The 23,274-nt window shown below is 32.1% G+C and overlaps 2 protein-coding genes across 2 annotated transcripts in view; one reads left to right on the plus strand and one right to left on the minus strand.

Moving 5' to 3' along the window:
• On the minus strand, nt 1-12,312 carry LOC139522903 (exosome complex component RRP42-like). The gene is made up of 9 exons (XM_071316531.1): nt 12,170-12,312; nt 6,700-6,801; nt 6,048-6,142; nt 5,608-5,773; nt 4,334-4,404; nt 3,267-3,387; nt 2,436-2,494; nt 1,515-1,611; nt 1-453 (listed from the first exon to the last, which is right to left on the minus strand). The coding sequence occupies exons 1-9, from the start codon at nt 12,224-12,226 to the stop codon at nt 349-351; spliced, it is 873 nt and encodes a 290-aa protein (XP_071172632.1). The 5' UTR covers nt 12,227-12,312; the 3' UTR covers nt 1-348.
• The window catches only part of LOC139522902 (palmitoyltransferase ZDHHC3-like), a 22,852-nt gene continuing 11,873 nt past the window's right edge, over nt 12,296-23,274 (plus strand). The window contains exons 1-4 of the mRNA XM_071316530.1: nt 12,296-12,399; nt 20,017-20,353; nt 20,913-21,037; nt 22,246-22,342. Of these exons, the coding sequence (XP_071172631.1) occupies nt 12,386-12,399; nt 20,017-20,353; nt 20,913-21,037; nt 22,246-22,342 (573 nt within the window). The 5' untranslated portion in view covers nt 12,296-12,385. The remainder of the gene's footprint in view (nt 12,400-20,016; nt 20,354-20,912; nt 21,038-22,245; nt 22,343-23,274) is intronic.

Raw genomic sequence — 23,274 nt, forward strand, 5'->3', positions numbered from 1 at the left:
TACTGTTCTAACTGTCATTTTATACAAAATCATATCATGTACATTTATAGTTGAAACAAAACATTGAACCTTTGTTAGGTTTTGTTTCTTCATGAAAATTAAAAATTATTGAGAATAATACAAAGCTCTCGTCATGGTTCATAATTGAACGTTTCTACTGATACGGTATGAAATATCAGATCATTCATAAATGTACCCAGATAACAATACATTAATGCAGAAAATAGAAGTTCTTATCTAACAATAATCATGTCCATCATGTAACACTGCATTGTATTAATGTCATTGTGGATCCAAGTCCTTCAGTTTTCAATTCCAATATGCAGTCATTTAATTTAAAACTTTCTGTTACCGAAGGAATCCAGTTCGACCTTTCTTTTTTCCTTGTCTCTGCTCTTCCTCTAATGACTCCAGTAAAGACTTGTTTAAAGCTATTCCTACTCTTTTACCAGTCTGTAAAACAAATGAAGCTATAACATAAACTGTTCAAAAAGTTCCTTGAATGAGACTTTTATAAACTGAAGTGTTAAACTACATAAAAAAATAAAATAAGAACAACATTTATCATAATCAATATTTTTGTTTGGTTTATGGGGTTGCAATAACACATACTAAATATCTCTCTTAATTCTATTTAAACAAGAGAAAAAAACTAATAATTTGATTAGAGTAGAATTATTGAAACAAGAATAAGTTTTGCTTGCATTGCAGCAAATTCAAAGGTCAAGCTGGATAAACTGTAACATATCTGCTTTTACACATTCTTAATGAGACAGTAGTTCAGTGGCTGTAGTTGGTTCGTGTCTCTTTTTTTTTCTTTTTTCTTAAATTGTTCTGTTATTTTTCAATTGCAAGTTTTCATATTTTTCATGTCGGAATTGCTTCATTGTTAAAGGCCATGTGGTTGCCCATAATTGCTTACATCCACTTCATTTGAACTTTGGGGATATTTGTCCCATTGGTAATCAATTGCAACCACATCTCCTTATTTTAATATTGTATATGGAAAAGGACATTGCTTTTTCAAATATTTCTAAAGCTTATCTGATCATCAATCGTAACAATCAACAATGTGATTCATTTATAGGGAGTAATGTGTGGCTAAATGTGTGTGAGTGTTCCAATGACCTGCTGTCTCCACATAATAAATAAGAGATAGCTATGTCATGAATGGAAATGTTGCATACTACTCTAAACATGAGGAATCATTTTGTGTATCACTATAAATCCTCTGGGTAAATGTGTGTCCCAGTGTTTATTAATTTTAAAAGCAATACACAGCAACCAACAGAAAACTTACAACTTCATCCAGGTTTATAATATGTGTTACAGGAAAAATAAAACACAAGTGACCTATAGTTTGTAATTTCTGTGTCATTTGGTCTCTTATAAAGAATTGTCTCTTGGCAATCACACCACATCTTCTTTTTTTTATATATAAAGGTCCTTTTTGATATAATGTAATAAACTCATTAGCATATAGTTTTTTTGTTTTACTTGTTGTAAATACATACATCTAACATATCATCAATACTAGATGGGTCCAGACTACCAGATCCTTCCTTCTTCATACCAGTGATTGTACCATGTTCTGATACACCCAGCATTAATCTACAAATATAATTAAACAAATTATCATTTCCTTAATTCATAATTTCAAACTGCAATTTTATGATTTTATCAATGGTATGGAGCTAATGTTTTTTGTTTGTAGATATGGATACTGAAAACTGAATATCTCGGTTTTTGTGAGCTATAAAATCTATGACAAAAGTTCCTCATTAAATATTGCATCATATAAATCAATTCCTAAAATAGTATTGATATCTTTTGTAGAACAACTTTATTTTATATGTAATTTATTTATCATTTTACATCATTATTTTTCTTAAAATACAGACATTGATGAAAGACATTTTATATTCTCATCTAAAATTATTCACACTTTTCTAGAATAAGACTGATTATGTCTTTCACATTATGTAAAGCATTTGCCTAATAATCATGATAATTCTTTGGTTTTCTGAATCGTTTGGGTCCTATCACATTTGTGTGCACCCTAAATCTTTGAATGGTATATGGATACTAAAGATGGTATCACTGAATATTCATGAGTAAGACTTATCAGCACTAGTGGCTATCGTTAATTTACTATGCAAGGTGCCAGATCTATAACTTAGCATTGAACATGTTGCAGAACAGCAATGAAAGCAATTTCCAAAAATATATTTCATTTTCAAGTATTTCATTTGATTATTATCTCATGTTTAAAAAAGAAGATGTGGTATGAATGCCAATGAGACAACTCTTCACAAGAGACAAAATGACAGATATCAACAACTATAGGTCACCATATGGTTTTCAACAATGAGCAAACCCCATACCCCTATAAAAGGCCCCAATGTACATATTCTTTCTCTCACAGTTCTAACTACCTTGCTAGACAACAAGCCTCTTCTTTCTGACTGGCATCCACAACATGGCAATGGCCAATCTGTAAAAATTAGTGTTGATTTTAATTTCAAGAGAGACAGACATTATTATAACTAACATTTTTAACATGAGGAAACGCATGTATCAAATGAGGAATATGATAGTTGTTTTCCATTCGTGTTTAATGTGTTGGAACTTTTTATTTTGCCATTTGATATAAAAGGACTTTCCATTTTGATTTTCTTCTTTTTTTCAATATTTTAATTATGTTACATATTTTTGATGACAAAAAAGCATAATGTGTAGTAAATTGAATAGATCATTACAAACATTCTTGTTCATATTTTGTTTCTGTTATATTTTTATGAAAACTTCTTTACCCTAATTAGATACAGTTCTTGAACAAATAATTTAAAGAACAATGTCTTAACAGATTCTAATACATTAACCTAATTCCTTCATTATTGTACTAATTACTACTAAAAATACAAGTTAACTCAAATATCTCAACAAACAATCTATCTCTGGACTGGTTATACCTTACAATAAGATGGGTTAAACATATCTTCAGCAAATTGAAATTATTGAGATAGTCAATTTTACTTTCTTTGAATCTAAATTTATAATTTTAGGCCATTCCTGCTAAAAGCACATGTCAGGCATTTTTAATTAAGTGATAGCGGCAAAATCAATCGGCAATACAATTTAACATCTAAACTGACCAAAAAACAACCATTAACAATCAAAAGCGTGCATTGATTTAAATAAAATGATGAACACATATTAATCAGAAATTTTACATGTCTAATTATTAAAATACAGTTGCTTCTTACCTTACTAAGTGTTACAATACATGGGGAAGATTTCACATCAACTGTTTGTACATCATAAGGATCATCTGATATCTCTAACTCTACATGGCCTTCATCTTGTGTTACAGTGACTCTGGGAATTCTGTAAAACAGTTATAAAGATCTGCAATTAATTAAAACAGCCAACAGTTTAAACAACAAATGAGCCATAACATTACAATGCTAACCAGAATGCATTGTTGAAGGCCATACACATGATACAGTGACCTATAGTTGTTTATTTCTGTGTCATTTTGCCTCTTGTGGAGAGTTGTCTCATTGGCAATTATACCACATCTTCTTTTTTTATAACAAGAATGCATGCAATGCAGTGCAAAGTATGTATATTACAGATAAGACAAGGGTTTTCTTGTTTGAATGGTTTTACAGTTAGTTATTTTTGGAACCCTTTATAGCTTGGTGTTTGGTGTGAGCCAAGGCTCAGTGTTGAAGGCTGTTCTTTGGCCTTAGTAGTGGTTTAAATTTATAAATTGTAACTTGTGGACGGACAGTTGTCTCATTGGCACTAATACCACATCTTCTTATACATAACAACTCATCACTGTCAATCTTTTAACCAAATGTGTAGTAATTGCACTAGATAGTTTCTGAGAATAGTGTGAATACAAGAATGTGTCCACAGTACACGGATGCCCCACTCGCACTATCATTTTCTATGTTCAGTGGACCATGAAAGTGGGATAAAAATCTAATTTGGCATTAAAATTAGAAAGATCATATCAAAGGGAACATGTGTACTAAGTTTGAAGTTGATTGGACTTCAGCTTCATCAAAAACTACCTTGACCAAAAACTTTAACCTGAAACAGGACAGGCAGATAGACAGACGGATGAACGAACAGACAGACGCACAGACCAGAAAACATAATGCTCCTCTACTATCGTAGGTGGGGCATAAAAATATTTGAGCAGAGGGACAGACATACAATAAGATAAGATAAAAGAGAATTTACTGAAAAAATTTCAGAAGATTAAAAGGGAAACATATCATACAATGAAATCTGCTTTGTGAATTAAGTGCATACTAACTTTAAATCAAACAGTGCTGCCTTTACTGCCACTGAGGCTGCGTCAAACAGATTACCTCCACATTCTAACAACTGAAATTAAACAGAATCATTTTATCAACAAAAATGTTCAAGAACAACCCTTACTTTTAAACATTCTACACCCATATGAAATATGAAGTAAAATTACACATACTTCTATATTTTCTTGCAAATTGTTACTTAAAACTTTAAGTGCTATTTGAAAAAGGTGGTATTGAAATCAATGTTGCTCTGGGTAAATAAAAAGAGACTGTCCAAGGGACAAAGATGATGTCTTTCCTTGCATTTGATATTATATAGGGATAGAACTCAAGCAGGGTTAAAGTGTTAAAGTGACAACACCCTAATTTGAACTTGATCTGAATGTTGCGCTAATAAGAATTGTGTAAAAGTTTCATAGCATTTGGTCGAGGCAAATTTATGTTAGATAAAATTGAGAATGGAAATGGGGAATGTGTCAAAGAGACAACAACCCGACCAAATAAAAAACAACAGCAGAGGGTCACCAACAGGTCTTCAATGTAGCAAGAAATTCCCGCACCCGGAGGCGTCCTTCAGCTGGCCCCTAAACAAATATATACTAGTCCAGTGATAATGAACGCCATACTAATTTCCAAATTGTACACAAGAAACTAAAATTAAAATAATACAAGACTTACAAAGGCCAGAGGCTCCTGACTTGGGACAGGCGCAAAAATGCGGCGGGGTTAAACATGTTTGTGAGATCTCAACCCTCCCCCTATACCTCTAACCAATGTAGTAAAGTAAACGCATAACAATACGCACATTAAAATTCAGTTCAAGAGAAATCCGAAAGAGAATACAAACCAATTTACCAGACTTTAGCAAAGGACAAGACAAACCTACAGGACCAATAAGGGTCACACTAAATGTCCCCTTTGCCTGGCAGTGGGGGGCATAAGAAAGGCTGATTCAGGTTGCATTAATAAAACTTTATTCAATTTCAATACTTTTGTTCTCAACAATATTTTTTCAATAGCTAGTGATAACTTTCTGCTTGAACTAATCATTTAAAAAAAGCATGCATGCTACAGCTGTTTTCACTATGTGATACAGTCTTGTGGAGGTTTCATGAAACATTAAATATAGATGGTTTTGCTAGCAACTACAAAGATAAAAGCAGAAATAGCTGTAAAAAAGAAAACCTTCAACAACAAAGAAATCCATATAACCAATAGAAGAAAAAAAACTAACAAGCAAAATAAAATTCTCTCTGACTGATACAAAACATACCAGTATATCAATATACAATATCCAGCACTGCTGTTTAGGTATAATACATAACTTCTGAAGATCTACACAGCCAGGGCAGTCATATACTCTAATCAACATATTACTGATCTCTGATGCAAGCTCCTCCCCTCCACGACCCTCAAATTCTGGCGTGGCATTTGCTGAGCTGAATTTTAAAAAATGTACCAGGTTAAAACATACAACAAAAAGTGATTTTGATTACTGTTGATGTCATATTCTTACCATGCATTATAGTTTTTTTTTAGTAACTGATGAAAGACATAACAATATTATAAAAATATAGACATGTTGTTATTGAAATTTATATTACATAGGTCCTAACATATCATTCAATCAATTTAGAAGTCTGGTCTGACCAGAAAACATAATGTTCCTCAATGTGTCTGAAGGTTAATCTGTGTATTTATCAAATTATTTACCAATCAACAAAAAACTCCAGTCTTCCCTTGTCATCTTTATCTGGTGCAGGTGTACCTAGTTCTGCCTTTATACCAACCAATATATCTGTATTAGCCTGAAAGAAACAAAATATACTGTTAACACAAAATTTAGGTACTGTTTACGACATTTATATAAGAACATACTTAACCTTGATAACAAGTTTTTAATTTGAATTTTATGATTTTTGGGCACATATGATGACTTACATGTAGCATGGTTAAGACAACTAATTCCAGATATTGTGCAGACAGTGTGATAATGCTTTAAATAAGATCTAAAGATTATCAAGTATTCATAAACTTTCTAATTCCAGTTGTCATGGTCGTAGTAAGAAAATGATGAAGTTATTTTGTGAGAGCAGCAAAATAGCTTTTGATCAAGTGGTACATGTAGATACATTCCTTGAAACAGTTAGTATAATTTTAATTTGTGAGAATAGATATCATCAAATTTCATATTGGTTTTGGCGCTAACTTTTTTAAAATTGGGAACAAAATTAATCTAATACCAAAACATAATTCATGTTGAGTATTACTCTAGGTCAGACTTTATTTTAGAAGGTCAGATTTTTTTACATGTAATTCTAGCTTAATTCTACTGTGCTTCATTTGTGTAGTTTGTTATACAAACCAGTCTAACTCTTGACGATCCACTTGTGTTTGATACAACGCCAGTTTCTAGTGTCATGTGTCTGTAATCCTCACATCCACGTCCATCTTCTCTACAGTTGTCCTAAAACATTGTAAAATACAAGAAAATTCTAATGATCATGGTGATGAATAAATATAAAATGCACACAATATACATGATATACATGTACATCAGGATACATTTAAATGAAAAAAGCAATTTGGAATATTAAAACAGCAAAATTGTGTAACAGGACTCTACAGAATAAAATGGTCTTATTGTATTACTGGTATCAAAATGAACATTTCCGGTAAACGGACAGAAAGTCACAGGACAAAAAGTCACAGGACATAAAGTCATAAGTTTGATAGGACAAAAAGTCACAGGACAAAAAGTCACAAATAATATTTTGACAATTATTGGAATATATAAGAGAAATATCTTGAAATGTTTACTTGTTAATACGTATATTCATATTAAATTCAATTAAATTTATCATTTTACTTGAAAAATGAAGATTTATGTAATTTTAATCATGCAAAGGACATATTTCTTGGCACCATGAAGCCATTTAAGTGCCATCTACTTTGACATTTTGTTTTCTTAACAATTATTTCATCATCTTTCATATTTTTTTGATATATTTTGCTTACAAAGTTGGTTAATATACAATACTTCAAGAAAAATACAAAAATGTTTTTGTAAAAATAAGCATTTTTTATTCAAAGAAAATAATCATCAATAATGAATTGTGACTTTTTGTCCTGTGACTTTTTGTCCGTGACTTTTTGTCTGTGACTTTTTGTCCTGTGACTTTCTGTCCTACATTCACATTTCCTTACCTTAAATTACTGACTAACCATTCAAAAATTATAGTGTTGTTTCTATTAATGTGAATAATCATGATAATGTTACTGAACAGTCAGAACCCCAGTAATCTGATAATACACCTTATCGCTATTTGTTTGCCATTTAAGTTACTAGACATCACAGAGGTTCTGTGAAATTTAGACATCATAATACAAAATATCTGATGCCAAAATGAAAAGAAAAGTGATTGTTATATAGTTCAAGCAGGACAGATTCACTGGTCAGTCAAAGCAGACTTCCAAATAGGGATAAGGTGTATAAGAACTTGCATTCTTATATAAGATACACAAATTTACATGTACATTTGCAGATTTTTCTGAAATTTGTCATAATAATTAATTTTCATTATTTGTCCATTCTTCAACCATGTCAACATAATCTAATTCATGATATTCAAATATTGCAATAATACATTGCATAAGGTACAAGTCAAATCATCACTCATACAAAAAGTCCATCAGAGAATTTTTTCAAATTAGCCATTTTAGAGGGTGGTAATAAAAATTAATGGGTGTACCTTTTTGACAAATTAAGGTGTAAAAAAATTGCCAAATGAAGTTAAACAGTAATTATTGGTGCATGACGATAAAATGTCCACTTTTTATAGACAATATAAAAATCATTTGATTTTGATGAGAATGCTAGTCGTTTCGTTACCTGGTCAATTCGTAACTCATCGATTCGTAACTACGTTGATTTGTAACTACGTTGATTTGTAACTGAGACATTTTTGTAACGGAGACATTTTTGTACCTGGTGTAAATATATAAGGTGACAACTTAAATGGTTTTATGACTGACAACTAATGACAGGTAATAAAAAGTAATTATCTGCATCACACACTGTGACACACAGCATCAGAGAGTGTACAAGCTCTTAGATGTTTCTTCTGTAGTTATAGGCTCTAATATCTTCAGACTAAAAACAAGAAATATGAAAGAAACAACTTATGATAGAGGAAGAAAGAAGATTTCTTTAATAATCACCTATTTAAGTAGTACACATTTATCACTAGACTAAGTAATTTTAATTCTATTGTAGTTTTAAATATAGAATACTAATGATTCAGGAACTAATTATGTTTCTAAACTTATCAGAACCAACATCTGTGTTGTCTAGGATGACCAGGTCATTTCAGGTGATGACCTTGTACTGAATCTAGGATAATGACATAAAAATCACTTGTTTAAGTACCATACCTCAATTTCCTTCCCAAAAATCACTTCTTTAAGTATCATTATCAGTCAGAGCTCAGACATAAACAAGTCGATTTCTGTTTTTGACTTAAAGAAGTCAAAACATGTATTTATTATAAAAATGTGTTTTCAATTTTAGACTTATCTAAGTCACAAAATGACAGACTTGTTTAGGTCTATTTATGTTGATGAAAAAACCTAATTTGACTTGGTGGCCAAAGTACACCACCTATGACAGCAAAAACCTGTCTGAGAGTTCACAAGGACTTGAGCTATCTATATTTAATTATATAATTGAACATCCTTACTAAACACAGATGTTTTACCTCATTAAGTGTGGTTCCAGGTGGTTGCATTGTAAGGTTAATTAACATTATCTCCGATTTTTTAGACTCTCATTCATATTTTTCTTTAGAAGACAAAGCATTGGCTTTCAATGTTGTCATTATTTGATTTAGATGCATGACCTTTTTATAAATATGCGTGGGTCTTGAAGTTAACCAATTTTGATAACTTATCGACTTGTAGGAGTCGATATTTGCAATATTTTGATTCTGGTCAATTATTTCTTGCTTAACAATATTTGACTTATTTAAGTCGTATTTTGTCTTGCATTAAAGGGAGACAAATCCTAAAACTTACAAATTTAGACCTCTATGAGTCAAATGCAGATTCAGACTTATTTATGTCTGAGCTCTGACTGATTATTTTAAAAACCTCCACTAATTTTAACATCCCCGAACAGTGAAATTTTTATCGCGAACAGTAGAATTTTATTACATAATCTGAAAGATGAAACCTTGAACACACAGGAAAAATACTCCCACTGCTGGGAAAAATCTTTGAAGAAAGTATCAATTCATTATGTAAAGCCATTATTATAGCATTTTTTCAACTAAAATAGAATTTTCAGCTACATGATAGCATCAAAGGCATAACCCTTGCTACTTAAAAGAAGCAAAAAGTTCATTTTTTTTCAATTTTAATAATTAAAAGATATTATTTAACACCTATGTGTTTAAAAATTTGAAAAAACTACAAAATCCTAATTAGTGACAAAACTTCGAATTTGCTACTCAAATAAGTGATTTAAAAATCACTTATTTCAGTAAGTCCCCTGACTGATAATGATGGGAGAAGACTTTATAAGTTTGATTAACTTGTGTCTCATCCCTTTTGAACATTTACGCAAATAAAATATGTTTAAACTAAACTGATAATGATTACTACCCTCATTCTGGTCCAAATAATTATGACGTCTTGGAAGGGTATTCTAAACTTTTGCTTTGACCCCTTCCTGCAAGGTAAGGCGTCAAAGAAAAAAATATAATAGCCTGTCAAGATGTCAAATAATTATTTGAACTACCCTGTGGGTCTCATTGAGGTATAAGCGTGACACTGGATTGCCGATTTTTTGTAAGCGTGACACGTGAAAATCAAACTATTGTCTCAGGAAAACGGGAAATGAGGTTTAGCGAGACCTGGGAAATGACAAGAAAATGAGAATTGCCTACATACATAGTGTAAGCAGGATACGGAAATCTGACAAAACAGTAAGCGGGAACCGGGATCGGAGCCCCCAATGAGACCCCCTACCCTCATTCAAGACGTCATACTCTGTCCTGTTAATCATGCTGTGAGAGCTATGTTAACTTTTGAAACGACACTGAAAATAATGGATCATTTATAAATAATCAATTATTGTACAATACAAATCCAGGCAGTCTATCTATCTATCTTCCCGTCAAGGAGTGGACTCATATTTGAGTGTATATACTCCAGCGTATATGTCAGTGATATATGTCAATTTATTATACGACCTCCAGCACGGCTTCAGACACTCTAGATCATGTGAAACACAACTTCTATCTTTTATACAAGAACTGGCTTCAAATTCAGACAATAACACCCAAACAGACCTTGTAATTATGGACTTTGCCAAAGCCTTTGACAAAGTCCCACATCAAAGACTCTTATACAAACTACACTTCTATGGAATACAAAATGAAACACTTAACTGGATCTCTGCCTTTTTATCAAACCGCACACAAACAGTTGTCCTGGATGGAGAGTCATCAGACGTTGCTCCAGTTACTTCTGGTGTCCCACAGGGAACAGTTCTGGGTCCAGTTCTATTCCTGGTTTACATAAACGACCTACCAGAATATTTGAAAACCAGTAAACTCAGACTGTTCGCCGACGACAGCATCATTTACAAAAGCATCAAATCTAAGGAAGATTGTGATAGTCTTCAGGAAGATCTTGATGCTGCTGCAAAGTGGGAAGAAGACTGGCTGATGGCTTTCCATCCAGACAAATGTACAGTTCTCACAGCCTCAAATAAGAAAAATACAATTAAAAAAGACTACATTCTCCACAGTCATACACTAGAATCTGTCTCCGCAGCTAAATATCTTGGTATAACACTACAATCTGACCTAAAATGAAACCAGCACACAAACAACATCATTGGCAATGCAAATAAAAGTCTAGGATTTCTAAAAAGAAATCTAAAAACATCAATCACAAACATTAAGTCCCAGGCATACCTAGCACTTGTCCGACCAAAACTAGAATATGCTTGTTCGGTTTGGAACCCTCATACTGCTGAACAATGCAATAAACTTGAGATGGTTCAACGTAGGGCAGCTAGGTATGCCTGAAATCGTTACCACAACACCAGTAGCGTTACAGACATGCTCAATACCTTAAATTGGCCTACCTTACAACAACGCAGACTTAAAACTAGACTTATAATGTTCTATAAAATTGTTCACCATATTGTCGCCATACCATCAGATTTACTCATACCAACAGACAATAGAACCAGACAATTCCATCCACAAACTTACAGACACATACTTACATTTAAAGACTGTTACAAATATTCCTTTTTTCCGTTTACTATTACACAATGGAATGTACTACCTCCAAAGGTAGTACTTTCTCCGACCTTAAATATTTTTAGAGAACAGTTGACACCTACTGTTCTCTACAATATAAAACAGTAAACCTAGTAGTTATGTAAATAGTTTTAACCACATGTCATGTTAGTATTTGTTTATTTTTGGCACTTTTCTTTTGTAAATATCTATTTATTATTATCCTACGCATGCGCAGCAGTTAGTAATCATCAAAAATCTGATGGATAACTGGATACCATAAGAAGAAGAAGAATAAGAAGATATATGTGTAGTTCGAATAATTATAACATTCTGGCAAGGCTGTTTTATTTTTTTTCTGAGACGCCTTCGTGTCGTAGGAAGGCGTCCCAGAACAAAAATAAAACAGCCTTGCCAGAATGTCATAATTATTTCCACTATGATGATATGTGTTGCCAGTTGGTTTTTTTTCAGAAATATTTTTCGTACAAAGAATTAAATAGTGAATAGAACTTATAAAACCTGAATGCCATGTATAATAAACACTTTCTCAGCATCACTCAACAAAGCATCAACCATGATTTTATCATAAAACTAATATCAACAGGGAAGCATGGTAAGAATAAATAAACCGGAAGTGTGAAGAATGCGAAAAACGTCATCAACAATTGGAAAATGTCGGCGCCCTGTGCCTGGTGATCCCAAACAAATCTCACATTAAAATTCCTTCTTTATAGAATGGATGACCCTCTGTAAGACTTATAAGCAAAACTTTTCGTAGTAGAATACACTATTTTCCTCGAAACGAACAGAAAAAGCATACATGAGAGAACAAAAACATGTTTATTCACCTGAAATTCCTCATTGAATCAGATTATCCAAAAAGATGTGATATTTCTTTCACATACATTTTGTTCCACTGATAGACTAAATGAAGCTGAAACAATGATAATTGAAAGTAGAAATTCTATTAATAAAATGGCTTTTTGCAAAGGCAGTGGCTATTTTACCGGCACCGGCAAAATAGCAAATTTGTTTAGCCGGCTCTGAATAAAATTGTTCATTGATCATGTTGATGTGATTAGTCATGGTAGTAGAGAATGAAAAAATCTTCATAATAATTTAAAATCTTTTTATCACAATATCAAGCACTAAAAATACAGTACAATCAAAAATAAAATATTGAAGATGTTCATATAAATAAATAATTTATAACTTAACCCTTCCAACGCTATACACGGCATATGCCGCGATGACGTACGCCGTTCGCCACTGCTATTCGCGGCATATGCCGCGATGAAAAAGGATTTTTCATAAGGACTCTTAAACCATTCGGTTTTCATTCGGGTTCTCTCTAATTTTTCCTCGTTTGAATCTAGGATATGCAAGGTCTCATTTGCGCTTGAAATCCCGACAATTTTTATAGTAAAATCATGCAGTAGAAGGAAAATAGAAGGAAAATAAAAACAAATATTTTGACAAATGCAAATGGCGGAAATCGGAAACGAAGCTGTAAATATGGAAAAATTTCAGCATTTCCTTGGCGAAACTTACAACAAGGATTAGTTAAAAGGTTTCTTGTTATCTCAATGTGTTTATTACATAAAATTCGTGTGGGAAATATGATTTGATCGATCATTACGAGACGTAGAAAAAGGGGGGAAAACGGAGGTTGACTGAAATTTTTTTTGACGGAGCTATTTATTTGTGCCACGATTACATAAAACGTTATGTATGGTACAATACGCTACGAAATCGGGCAACTGGTGTCTTCTTTACAATATGGCAGATAAAACAACAAAATAAATGAAGACTAAAAGTAGTTTTTATTCAAAATTCAACACAAATGTAATAAATTACACCTTTTACCTGTTAATTACCTGAAAACGCAGGTAACCTGATAAAAATTTCAGTAAAATAATTGCCTAACATTACAGTTCATGCTCTCCTGAGCATTTTTCATGCAATAACTTTCTCTGTATCTCATATAATAAAAAAGATACAGCAGTCTGAAAAGGAAAATACTGTTCTAATGAATGTACTAAAAAAAAATGCAGCAGCAGCAGCCATTTTTCTATTTTTTTGTGTAGCGTTGAAAGGGTTAATAATATTGATTAAAAGCATGACAACACCATCAAAAGATCAAAGAACTATATGGACCATAATTTGCTATTGGGCTCGTTTCCTATAACGATAGAAAAGTGATAAAAATGTGTATTACTGTAAGAAAAGTTGTAACTACATCTAAAGATGCCTTTTTTTTTATCAACATACAAGTGTATGCTACTCTTCCCTAGAAAAAAAATTGAAATTAACAAATTTCAAAGATTATACGACCGTATTTGTGTGTCGTTTCTCGCGTTACTTTTCGCTTCTGAAGTGCATAACGCTGACTGATTTATAGATAATCGTCACCGGCAAATTCGTAACTTTTGCTTTCAAATAATAAAGAACATCGACCAATAAGAATAGTCAAAAGAAAATGCCGAGAACTATATAAGTATTTCTGTAGCAGGTGTAAGAACACTAGCGTTACTTTGGTTTCCCATTACGCAACGCAAATTTTAGATGATGTTATCTGCTTTGTTGTAATAGAATTCTTTATAACAATATGCAAATATGAACTCTCGCGAGATGTTCAAACAGGTAAATCAGAGATGATTTACATTCTAGTTTTGTTCTTCGTAATAATTAAGTTAGAAAAGGACGTTATCGTTATGCGTTACATTTCACACGAAACAGAAGTCCAGTTATTTCCTTTTTTTTTTATTAAAATTGTTTTTGTCGTTAAGTTCTAATCATTTCCGGTCATATGTGAAACATGTGACTAACATGTGATCACGCCCTTATGGCCGGATATATGAAATACTATAGGTCTAAACATTGTTTTGTTTCCAACGGGATGTTAGCAAACATAATCTGTAGACTTGTTTCGTCTTGTTTAAAAAAGGAAAATACAATTTTCAAAGAGATTGCGCCAGGGGTCTATTATTTTTCCTATGTGCATAATGTTACATACGATCTTGTGTGAAAATAATGCCCAAAGACTTGACAAAATCGATTTCAGATTTGACAGACGTTATAACACACTCCGTTTCCGGATAACGATGTAAAGAGTCCTTGGAAAATTCAATCGACATTACGTCTCTTATCATTGTGCAGATGGTCGTTGGATTGATTTTGCTTCAGCAGTAAATATTACTGGATATTTTAGGTGAATAAAGATAATTTAATAAAAAATACATGTTAATATACCGTTACACTTGGAATGTACAAAGTTTATATCTTTGTCACAATTTTTAATTATTTTTTTTTTATTCATGTTCTGCAAACACTTTTCAGAAACGCAATAAACTTGTCAAAGGAGAAGTAAATATTACCATGCATGACTTGAAAGGAAGTACTTTATTGATTTTAGCCCACTAAAGTAGGTTAAAATGTGGAAAGCATGTAGATGGTGTACAGGTCACAAATATCACATGGTGCCTATTTTAAAGATTTTAATTACAAGTTAAAAAAAATTTCTTTACTGGATTTAAAGAATTTTACATTGCCAATGATTTGGAATAAATTGTATATAACTGAAATTTCAAAACCATCTATAAATACATTTTTTTGGCTAAAACATCAAGATACAACGATTATGGTATCCTGTATCAATGAAGAAAATATGGAAATTTCTGAATAAATTGTACTAATTGTTTTCAAAACAAGCACATATTTAGGAGTTTTATAATACTGTTACATTTAAGATGGATTTTCAGAAAAAGTATACTGTTCAGATTATTTTAAGCAGATTTTGCAATAAAATAAAACTAAAAAAATGCTTTCGGTTTCTTATGGTTTCCTGTTGCGTTTAAAAAAATCTTTAATTTAACATTGAAAATAGATTTTGAATATTAACATGAATCAAGTAACACTAGTAATGGTGTTCATTTATGTCTTTTGAAATATATTGTGCAAAATAAAGAAAATAAAGATTGGTTTCCTGTTTGGTTTCCTGTCACGTAAACGGTGAATCAAAATGTCATGAATGTATTAATTTTTTCTTGAAAAACCCAATTGTTCCATTAATACTATTCTGACACCAACACAACCCACAGAATAAAAGTTAAAGTTTTAGAACTTATAAAAAAGGATACAAAAGGAAACCAAAGGCCGAATACCAAATTATGGTCCATATATAGCTAGCTGCAAACTGCAGTTCATCCGAGGAACTCTGTTTAGTCTTTAAGACCAACTTAAACCAGAGTGTGATAAATCACATCCCGCACAAAACCCCTTAACGAAAAGACAGCCTGCCTTGGCTCACACCATCAGTATGCAAACTTAAAAAACGCCTTGACAGATTGTACAAAAACATAGAAAGTCAGCTGAACTTGCAATAACATCCAAACTTAAAGAAACAAAGAGAATGGTACAAAGAGAGCTCCGTCGTTCAAATTTTCTACCAAGGACACATACAATGAATACGAGTTTAAATCCAGATGCAATATGCCAGGTCAATATCCCTTAGCAGAGGAACTCAACATCACAGAAAATGGTTTACTCAAACTTCTGAAAAATAATAAATCCAAATACAGCAGCTGGACCAGATAATATAAAACCTAAACTACTCAACGAACTGGCTACAGAAATAGCCCCAATCCGAACGTAACACCAGTATTCATTAATAGAGTACGCAAGTCCAGTATGGGACCCATACTTTAAAACAAAAATAGATTGTCTAGAAATGGTCCAGAGACGAGCAGCAAGAAATGTGTCCAACAAACACCATAATCACTCAAGTGTCAGCAAAATGAGTGAGCACCTGCAGGAATGACCATCTCTGCATGGGAAAAAGGAGAAAAGACGCTAGACTAACCATGTTCTATAAAATAGAATACAACAAAGTGGCTGTAGCTAAGGAAGGTCGTCTTATGCTACCAACACCACTGTTGAGGAACATGCACAACAAAAGTTTCCAAATTCCAGTTGTTTGATACAAATTTCAAAAGGACACATGATTTAACATTTGCAATTGTTACAAAACAAATTCTTAACCTTTAGAAGTTGTTTTAATCTAGCACAAGATAAACTTTGCCACTCCAAACAGGAACTACACATTACACTGGCATCCTTTGAATCTGCACCATGTGTGCATATGTTGCATATGAAGATGGGGTTCTTTTTCTTCTCTTTATATAGTTTTACGCTCTTAATAGCTTCCCATGCATCTTTTTGACAATACTTTTTGATTAAATCAATGTTTATCATTGAGTCCAAACAAGTTGCAGTTAAAAGTTCAGATCTTGCTTCAACTTGTTCCTCGGATGTATTAGTATTTTAATTTTTAAAATATATATATTTAATTTGATAGTTAAAAGTTTAAGTGTTTATATGAGTAACAGTTACAAAACTTTTTTAAATACAAAATTTTGATATATAATTATCATTCTTACATTTTAATTCCATTGAGATATAAATTATTCAGTGCCGGCTAAATAGCAAATTTGCTATTTTGCCGGTGCCGGTCAAATAGCAAATTTGCTATTTAGCCGGTGCCGGTCAAATAGCCACTGCCTTTTGCAAATGCCTGCAGTCAATTGTAGATGGTCAAGTTTAGCACAATTTTCAATATAAAATCAATCAACTCAAATAATTTGTTTATCAGGGTGTGCACTAGTCCAAATAATTATAATAATGAAGTCTGTCAAGGCTATTTTATTTCTTGGACAATGTTGGATGCCTTCCTATGATGTCATAACTTCTGGACTTTGAGAGCAAATTTTGAGGGGAACTTTGCGACCTAATTTTGACATGAAATTTTTATTGCCGGCTGGAAAATTTTATGTAGTTTAAAAGTCCTACTTTTTTTGTGCTTATTGATGCAAAATATTTCCATAAATATCCAAAAGAAATGATAAATTAAGACAGTCAGGGGACTTACTTAAATGAGTGATTTTATAAATCACTGATTCAAGTAACATTATTTCCACAAAGGTTGGGAGTAAGAGTTGTCTTTCTTTAATAATCACCTATCTAAGTAGTACAAATTAATCACTAGAAGAAGTGATTTAATTTTATTGAACCTTTAAATATAGAATACTAATGATCCTGGGACTAATTATATTTCTAAAATTATCAGAACCAACATCTGTGTTGATAGGATGAACAGGTCATTTCAGGTGATGGTTTTGTACTGAACATAGGATAATGACATAAAAATCACTTCTTTAAGTATCATATACCTCAATTTCCTTCCAAAAAATAACTTCTTTAAGTATCATTATCTTGATAACCCCACTAATTTCAACACCCCCGAACATGGAAATTTTTATCGCGAACAGTAGAATTTAAGTACATAATCTGAAAGATAAAATCTTGAACTTCACAGGAAAAATACTCTCACTGCTGGGAAAATCTTTTAAGAAAATATCAGTTCATTATGTAAAGCCATTATTATAGCATTTTTTTTAACTAAAATAGAATTTGCAGCTAAATGATAGCATTAAAGGCGCAAACCTTGCTACTTAAAAGAAGCAAAAAGGTCATTTTTTTACAATTTCACTAATGAAAAGATATTATTTAAACCTATGTGTTTTAAATTTTGGTAAAACTACAAAATCACAATTTTTGACAAAACTTCGAATTTGCTACTTAAATAAGTGATTTAAAAATCACTTATTTAAGTAAGTCCCCTGACTGTAAGACACAATTCCATTTGAGGTGGACAAATATTTATATTGCTTTCAACATGATATCCCAAAATTCCAAAGAAACGTCACTTCCAGTGAATATAAAATATAAAACTCAGTAAAATTTAATGGACCAGAATATCCGGAACGTTTGATTTACATTATCCGGAAATTCGGGTCTGTCAAAATTTTAATTTTATACTTTTCGGAAGTGACATTTTTTGGTAGTTCTGGGATATATTGAAAGCAAAATAAATATTTGTCCACCTCAAATGGAATCGTATCTTATTTTAATATTTCTTTTTGATATTTCTGGAAATATTTTGCATCATAAGCTCAAAAAAGGTAGGACTTTGTAACTGCGTAAAAATTTCTAGTCAGCAATAAAAATTTCATGTCAAAATTAGGTCGCAAAGTACACTCCAAGTCCAGATGTAAAAAATGGCTTCAGTGTTATGATGTCGTAGGAAGGCGTCCCAGAAAAAAATAAAATAACCTTGCCAGACTTCATAATTATTTAGACTACATTTGTAGTTGTGCACAAATCACTGAAGTCAGGAAAAGTGGGGTCTGCTCTATTCCCTGCCTGAAAACCCCATATTTCTGGGTTTTTTTTTTTAAATAAACAGTGGTCTACACAGAATTCCTTTGTCTATTTCAATTTAAGACATGCAATGTTCAAAAGGGCACATTCAAACTGCATCAGTCGTACATGTTGTATTTGTAATTAAGTATTTCAGATACAACAAAACATGAATGAACTGAAAAACATACAAATCTTTTGTTTGAATATTAATTAATCTGTAATCAAGCTGGATGCTCCCCGGATATCTGACATTATCTGAGTCATGAATTTTATTAAAAATGTCTTTTCATTGAATTTAAATGCCCAAGGGATTCACTTTTCTCTTTGTTATCTCCAAATTGATGATAAAGGTATGAATTTGAAAAAAGGAATTGTTTTCGTGGTTTTGTAGTGAATTAGACATACCATTAGACTTGAAATTATCTTGATTTTTGAACAATAAAAACACTTACTACTTGTATCATAAAATATTGTTATTGCATGTACATGATGTAGAACATGTAGAATGTGCCCATTTAAAGATTTTATACCATTAATTGTAATAAGGGGAAACAATCCCTGTATAATGTTGTTGTTTTTTATCCAGAAAACTGCCCAGGGTGTACCCTGAAAACAGGGAATACCCCACTTTTCCTGATTTGAGCCAAACCTGTTTATTTTTTAATCTACATGATCAATGGGCCCTTTAAATACATGACTACACTAGATTGAAAAAAATAAATATGTGAAGACTGTATATAACCCATTGTTTGCTACATGTATTATACTTCTCACCTTTTCATTGCACTGCAGCAACCCAGTATTTATACCAGTATACTTTCCAAGAAGAGAAATAAAACTATTTCATTGTTATTTCAAATCAGACTCATGAGGGTGTCAGAAGTGAATGCCTAGAAAGTCATCTAGCATGTCCAGTCTAACATGTCTAAGGAAGACTGAAAAAGTTTACCATAAAAATGGTGCATGAATAAAAATAGAAATTGTCTACATATATGCATGAATGCTATAAATAGAATAAAAAAAATTTAATGTAGTAAATGATCAGAAAAGATAAATAATTAGTAATTTACTTTTACAATTAAAAAAATATGTGTTTATTTCTGCAGAGAATTTCCTGATGGACCAGTGGTAAAAACATTGAGATCCAGACACAAAGGTCCTGTTGAAGATGGGGTCAAGACTATTAATTGTGGCCCATTCCTCCGGAAAACAGGGTTGTCCTGGCTTGTGACCTGTCAATATTTGTGGTGTGTGAAGGACATCTGTGGGATAATCTGTTGTGTGTTTACATGGATGTTGATATTGTATGCAGAATATGTTGTTTTATACGTCATGCTTTGGCACAATCCATATACTACGTGGAGTTTTATAAATGCAGTCATCTTTCAGTTTTTTGCTTTCATGGCAATAAGTTCACACCTGAAAACAATGTGGTCCGACCCTGTAAGTATATTAGTGCTTGATACAGGTCTGAATTTGGATTGTAATTAAATATTTGACACTTGCACATAATAGGTTTCTGACACACATTGTAAACATGGTTCATAATAATTTTTGCATGAAGATTTCCGTACAGTTAAAATTTATGTATCAATATTCAAACTGAAAGTTTAGCCTCACAACTAAAATCAATTCAAATTCACCTAAAATTACCAAGCAAATTTATATCTATAGGGGAAAAACATCACACAAAAAGCTAGAGTTTGAGCAAAACAATACAGTACAAACCACACTCAAACTGGAATTGAATTCAGGTGTTCCAGATGTAAAAGGATCAGCAATGTTGAAATGAGTTGTATACATTTGTACATGAGTCGAAGAACTGATGATATGCACTTTATAGGTAAAGATGGAGATGACACCAGGATATGAGTAGCAACAACAATAACATATATAGCAATAATAAATTATGATTGGGCATGTTTTGATATACAAACTTTATTTTATCGTGAAAATATTAATACAATTTAACATACATTTTTATGTGTCTTCATTATTTTAGGGATCTGTTCCAAAAGGGAATGCAACAAGAGAGCACATTTTACGCATGGGACTTCGTGCTGGTCAGGTTGTCTTTAAGTGTCCTAAATGTGTTAGTATCAAACCAGAAAGGGCACATCATTGCAGGTAATAAAAATACATGTCTACAGAGTTTTATTGTTATAAACATTTTAAAGCGTTTATTCTTATTTATATTACGGTACAGAGTTTTCCTTTTTACAACCATTACAAAATGTTCAATTTTATTTATATAAACGTTCTTTGATTCTGACGTTCTTGTTAATTTCATAGAATTATAATTGTAATCAAAATTTCATCATATTCCTTCAGAGATATATATATAATAACTGTTTTCACAGACAATTCCCTAAATTTGCATAGCATTCTGTGTCATTTGGTCTCTTGTGAATAGTTGTCTCATTTGATTTCACACTACATCTTTTTATATATCTGAAAACCTAAAATGATTCTGCTGCATTTTATAAAAAATGATGATAAAACATGTATTACACTAGTACTGTACACATGTATTTCTAGAAGACATTCTTTCAATTGAATTTAAAAGTATTAGGAATAATTAATAAAATAAGTTAAGAAGAAAAAGCAGACACCAAAGAGAACAAGAAGTAAAGTTAGCTTTCCTACAAAAGATAAACAATACAAATCACTTTCTAAAGCAATAGTACTATCATTGACGAGTGTTATAATACATTATTAGACTTTTAGAGATAACTCAGTGTGTATGAACAGTGAATAATGAAATAAGAAATTTCGAAGATGATGTATAAATATATGTTAGCCTTCAAACTAAAAAGGCTATATTAATGCTATAAATTGGATGTTAAACTTGAAAATCTTTAGAATATATATTTTTACTGACATGTGCTTCACACAACTTTTTGTAATCTTCCACCTATTCTGCTATGGTACTGTGGATGAAATATTATTTGTTGGTTACCAATTTTTGTGGGTATTGGTGAACAAAGAATTTAAATGTTCAACAAATTACAAATTCTATTTAGACTTGAATTGAGAAGTTGGCACAAAATCAAATATTCCCCAAAAATGCAAGTTTTCATCTATCCACGAAAATTGGTACCAATGAAAATAAATGAATCCTCAGTACTATATTTTACAGGGGAATGAAAAAAATGGAGAATTGATAAAACAGTTTCATGAAATATTGGTACCAGACAGGTGTATAGTGGAGAATTGTCTCATCGAAAATCATACCACATCTTAACGGTGTTCTGTATTATCTTACTTTTGTTTACGTTTATTCAGTTTACCATATTTATAACATGGACTATACCAATGTATTACCTTTATTGCAGTGTCTGTCAGAGGTGTATAAAAAAGATGGATCATCATTGTCCATGGGTTAATAATTGTGTTGGAGAAAATAACCAAAAATTTTTTGTTTTATTTACAGTAAGTATTTTATAGGAATTCAATTGAACACTTTTGAGTTTGTTGCATTACGTCAAGAACTATGGTTTTAGTAAACTCCAATAGTGTGTTTAGGGCATTACGTCAAGAACTATGGTTTTAGTAAACTTCAATAGTATGTTTAGGGCGTTACCAATTCCTTACCCTTGTTGAGGAAAACTATTATGCTATATTACACAAATTATTCTGAAAATTAAATTCTTATAGCACGTACCCTAACAACATGTTAGGGAATTGTAAATAAGTACCTAAGAAACATTCATTCTTTCTAGTATCAGAGTATATCCTGCATATTGACAATCATTATTGCTTGATAAACTTTCTTAGTGCAGTGATCAGGAGGTACCCACAATCTGGTAAATGAAGTTATAAAGGTAAATTTGAGGATGTTTCTGGTGAAGGACACAACTTGAAAGGGGTCTTTTACTTCCAATTCAGTCATATTACTGTTAAATGTCTTTGGTCAAGTAGAAATAAAGAACAAAAATAATCCACTTAAATCAAAACAACCAGATAACGTTTGATATAAAAAAAAATTGCCAATAAGGAAAACTTCAAAATATCTGTGGTAGTTGTGTCTGAATGGAGATTTAGGAGCCTGATGAGCTGTGGTAGTTGTGTCTGAATGGAGATTTAGGAGCCTGATGATCTGTGGTAGTTGTGTCTGAATGGAGATTTAGGAGCCTGGTGAGCTGTGGTAGTTGTGTCTAAATGGAGATTTAGGAGCCTGATGAGCTGTGGTGGTTGTGTCTGAATGGAGATATAGGAGCCTGATGAGCTGTAATAGTTGTGTCTGAATAGAGATTTAGGAGCCTGATGAGCTGTGGTAGTTGTGTCTGAATGGAGATTTAGGAGCCTGATGAGCTGTGGTAGTTGTGTCTGAATGGAGATTTAGGAGCCTGGTGAGCTGTGGT

The sequence above is a fragment of the Mytilus edulis genome, chromosome 5, assembly GCF_963676685.1.
Source record: "Mytilus edulis chromosome 5, xbMytEdul2.2, whole genome shotgun sequence".
NCBI classification, from domain to species: Eukaryota; Metazoa; Mollusca; class Bivalvia; order Mytilida; family Mytilidae; genus Mytilus; species Mytilus edulis.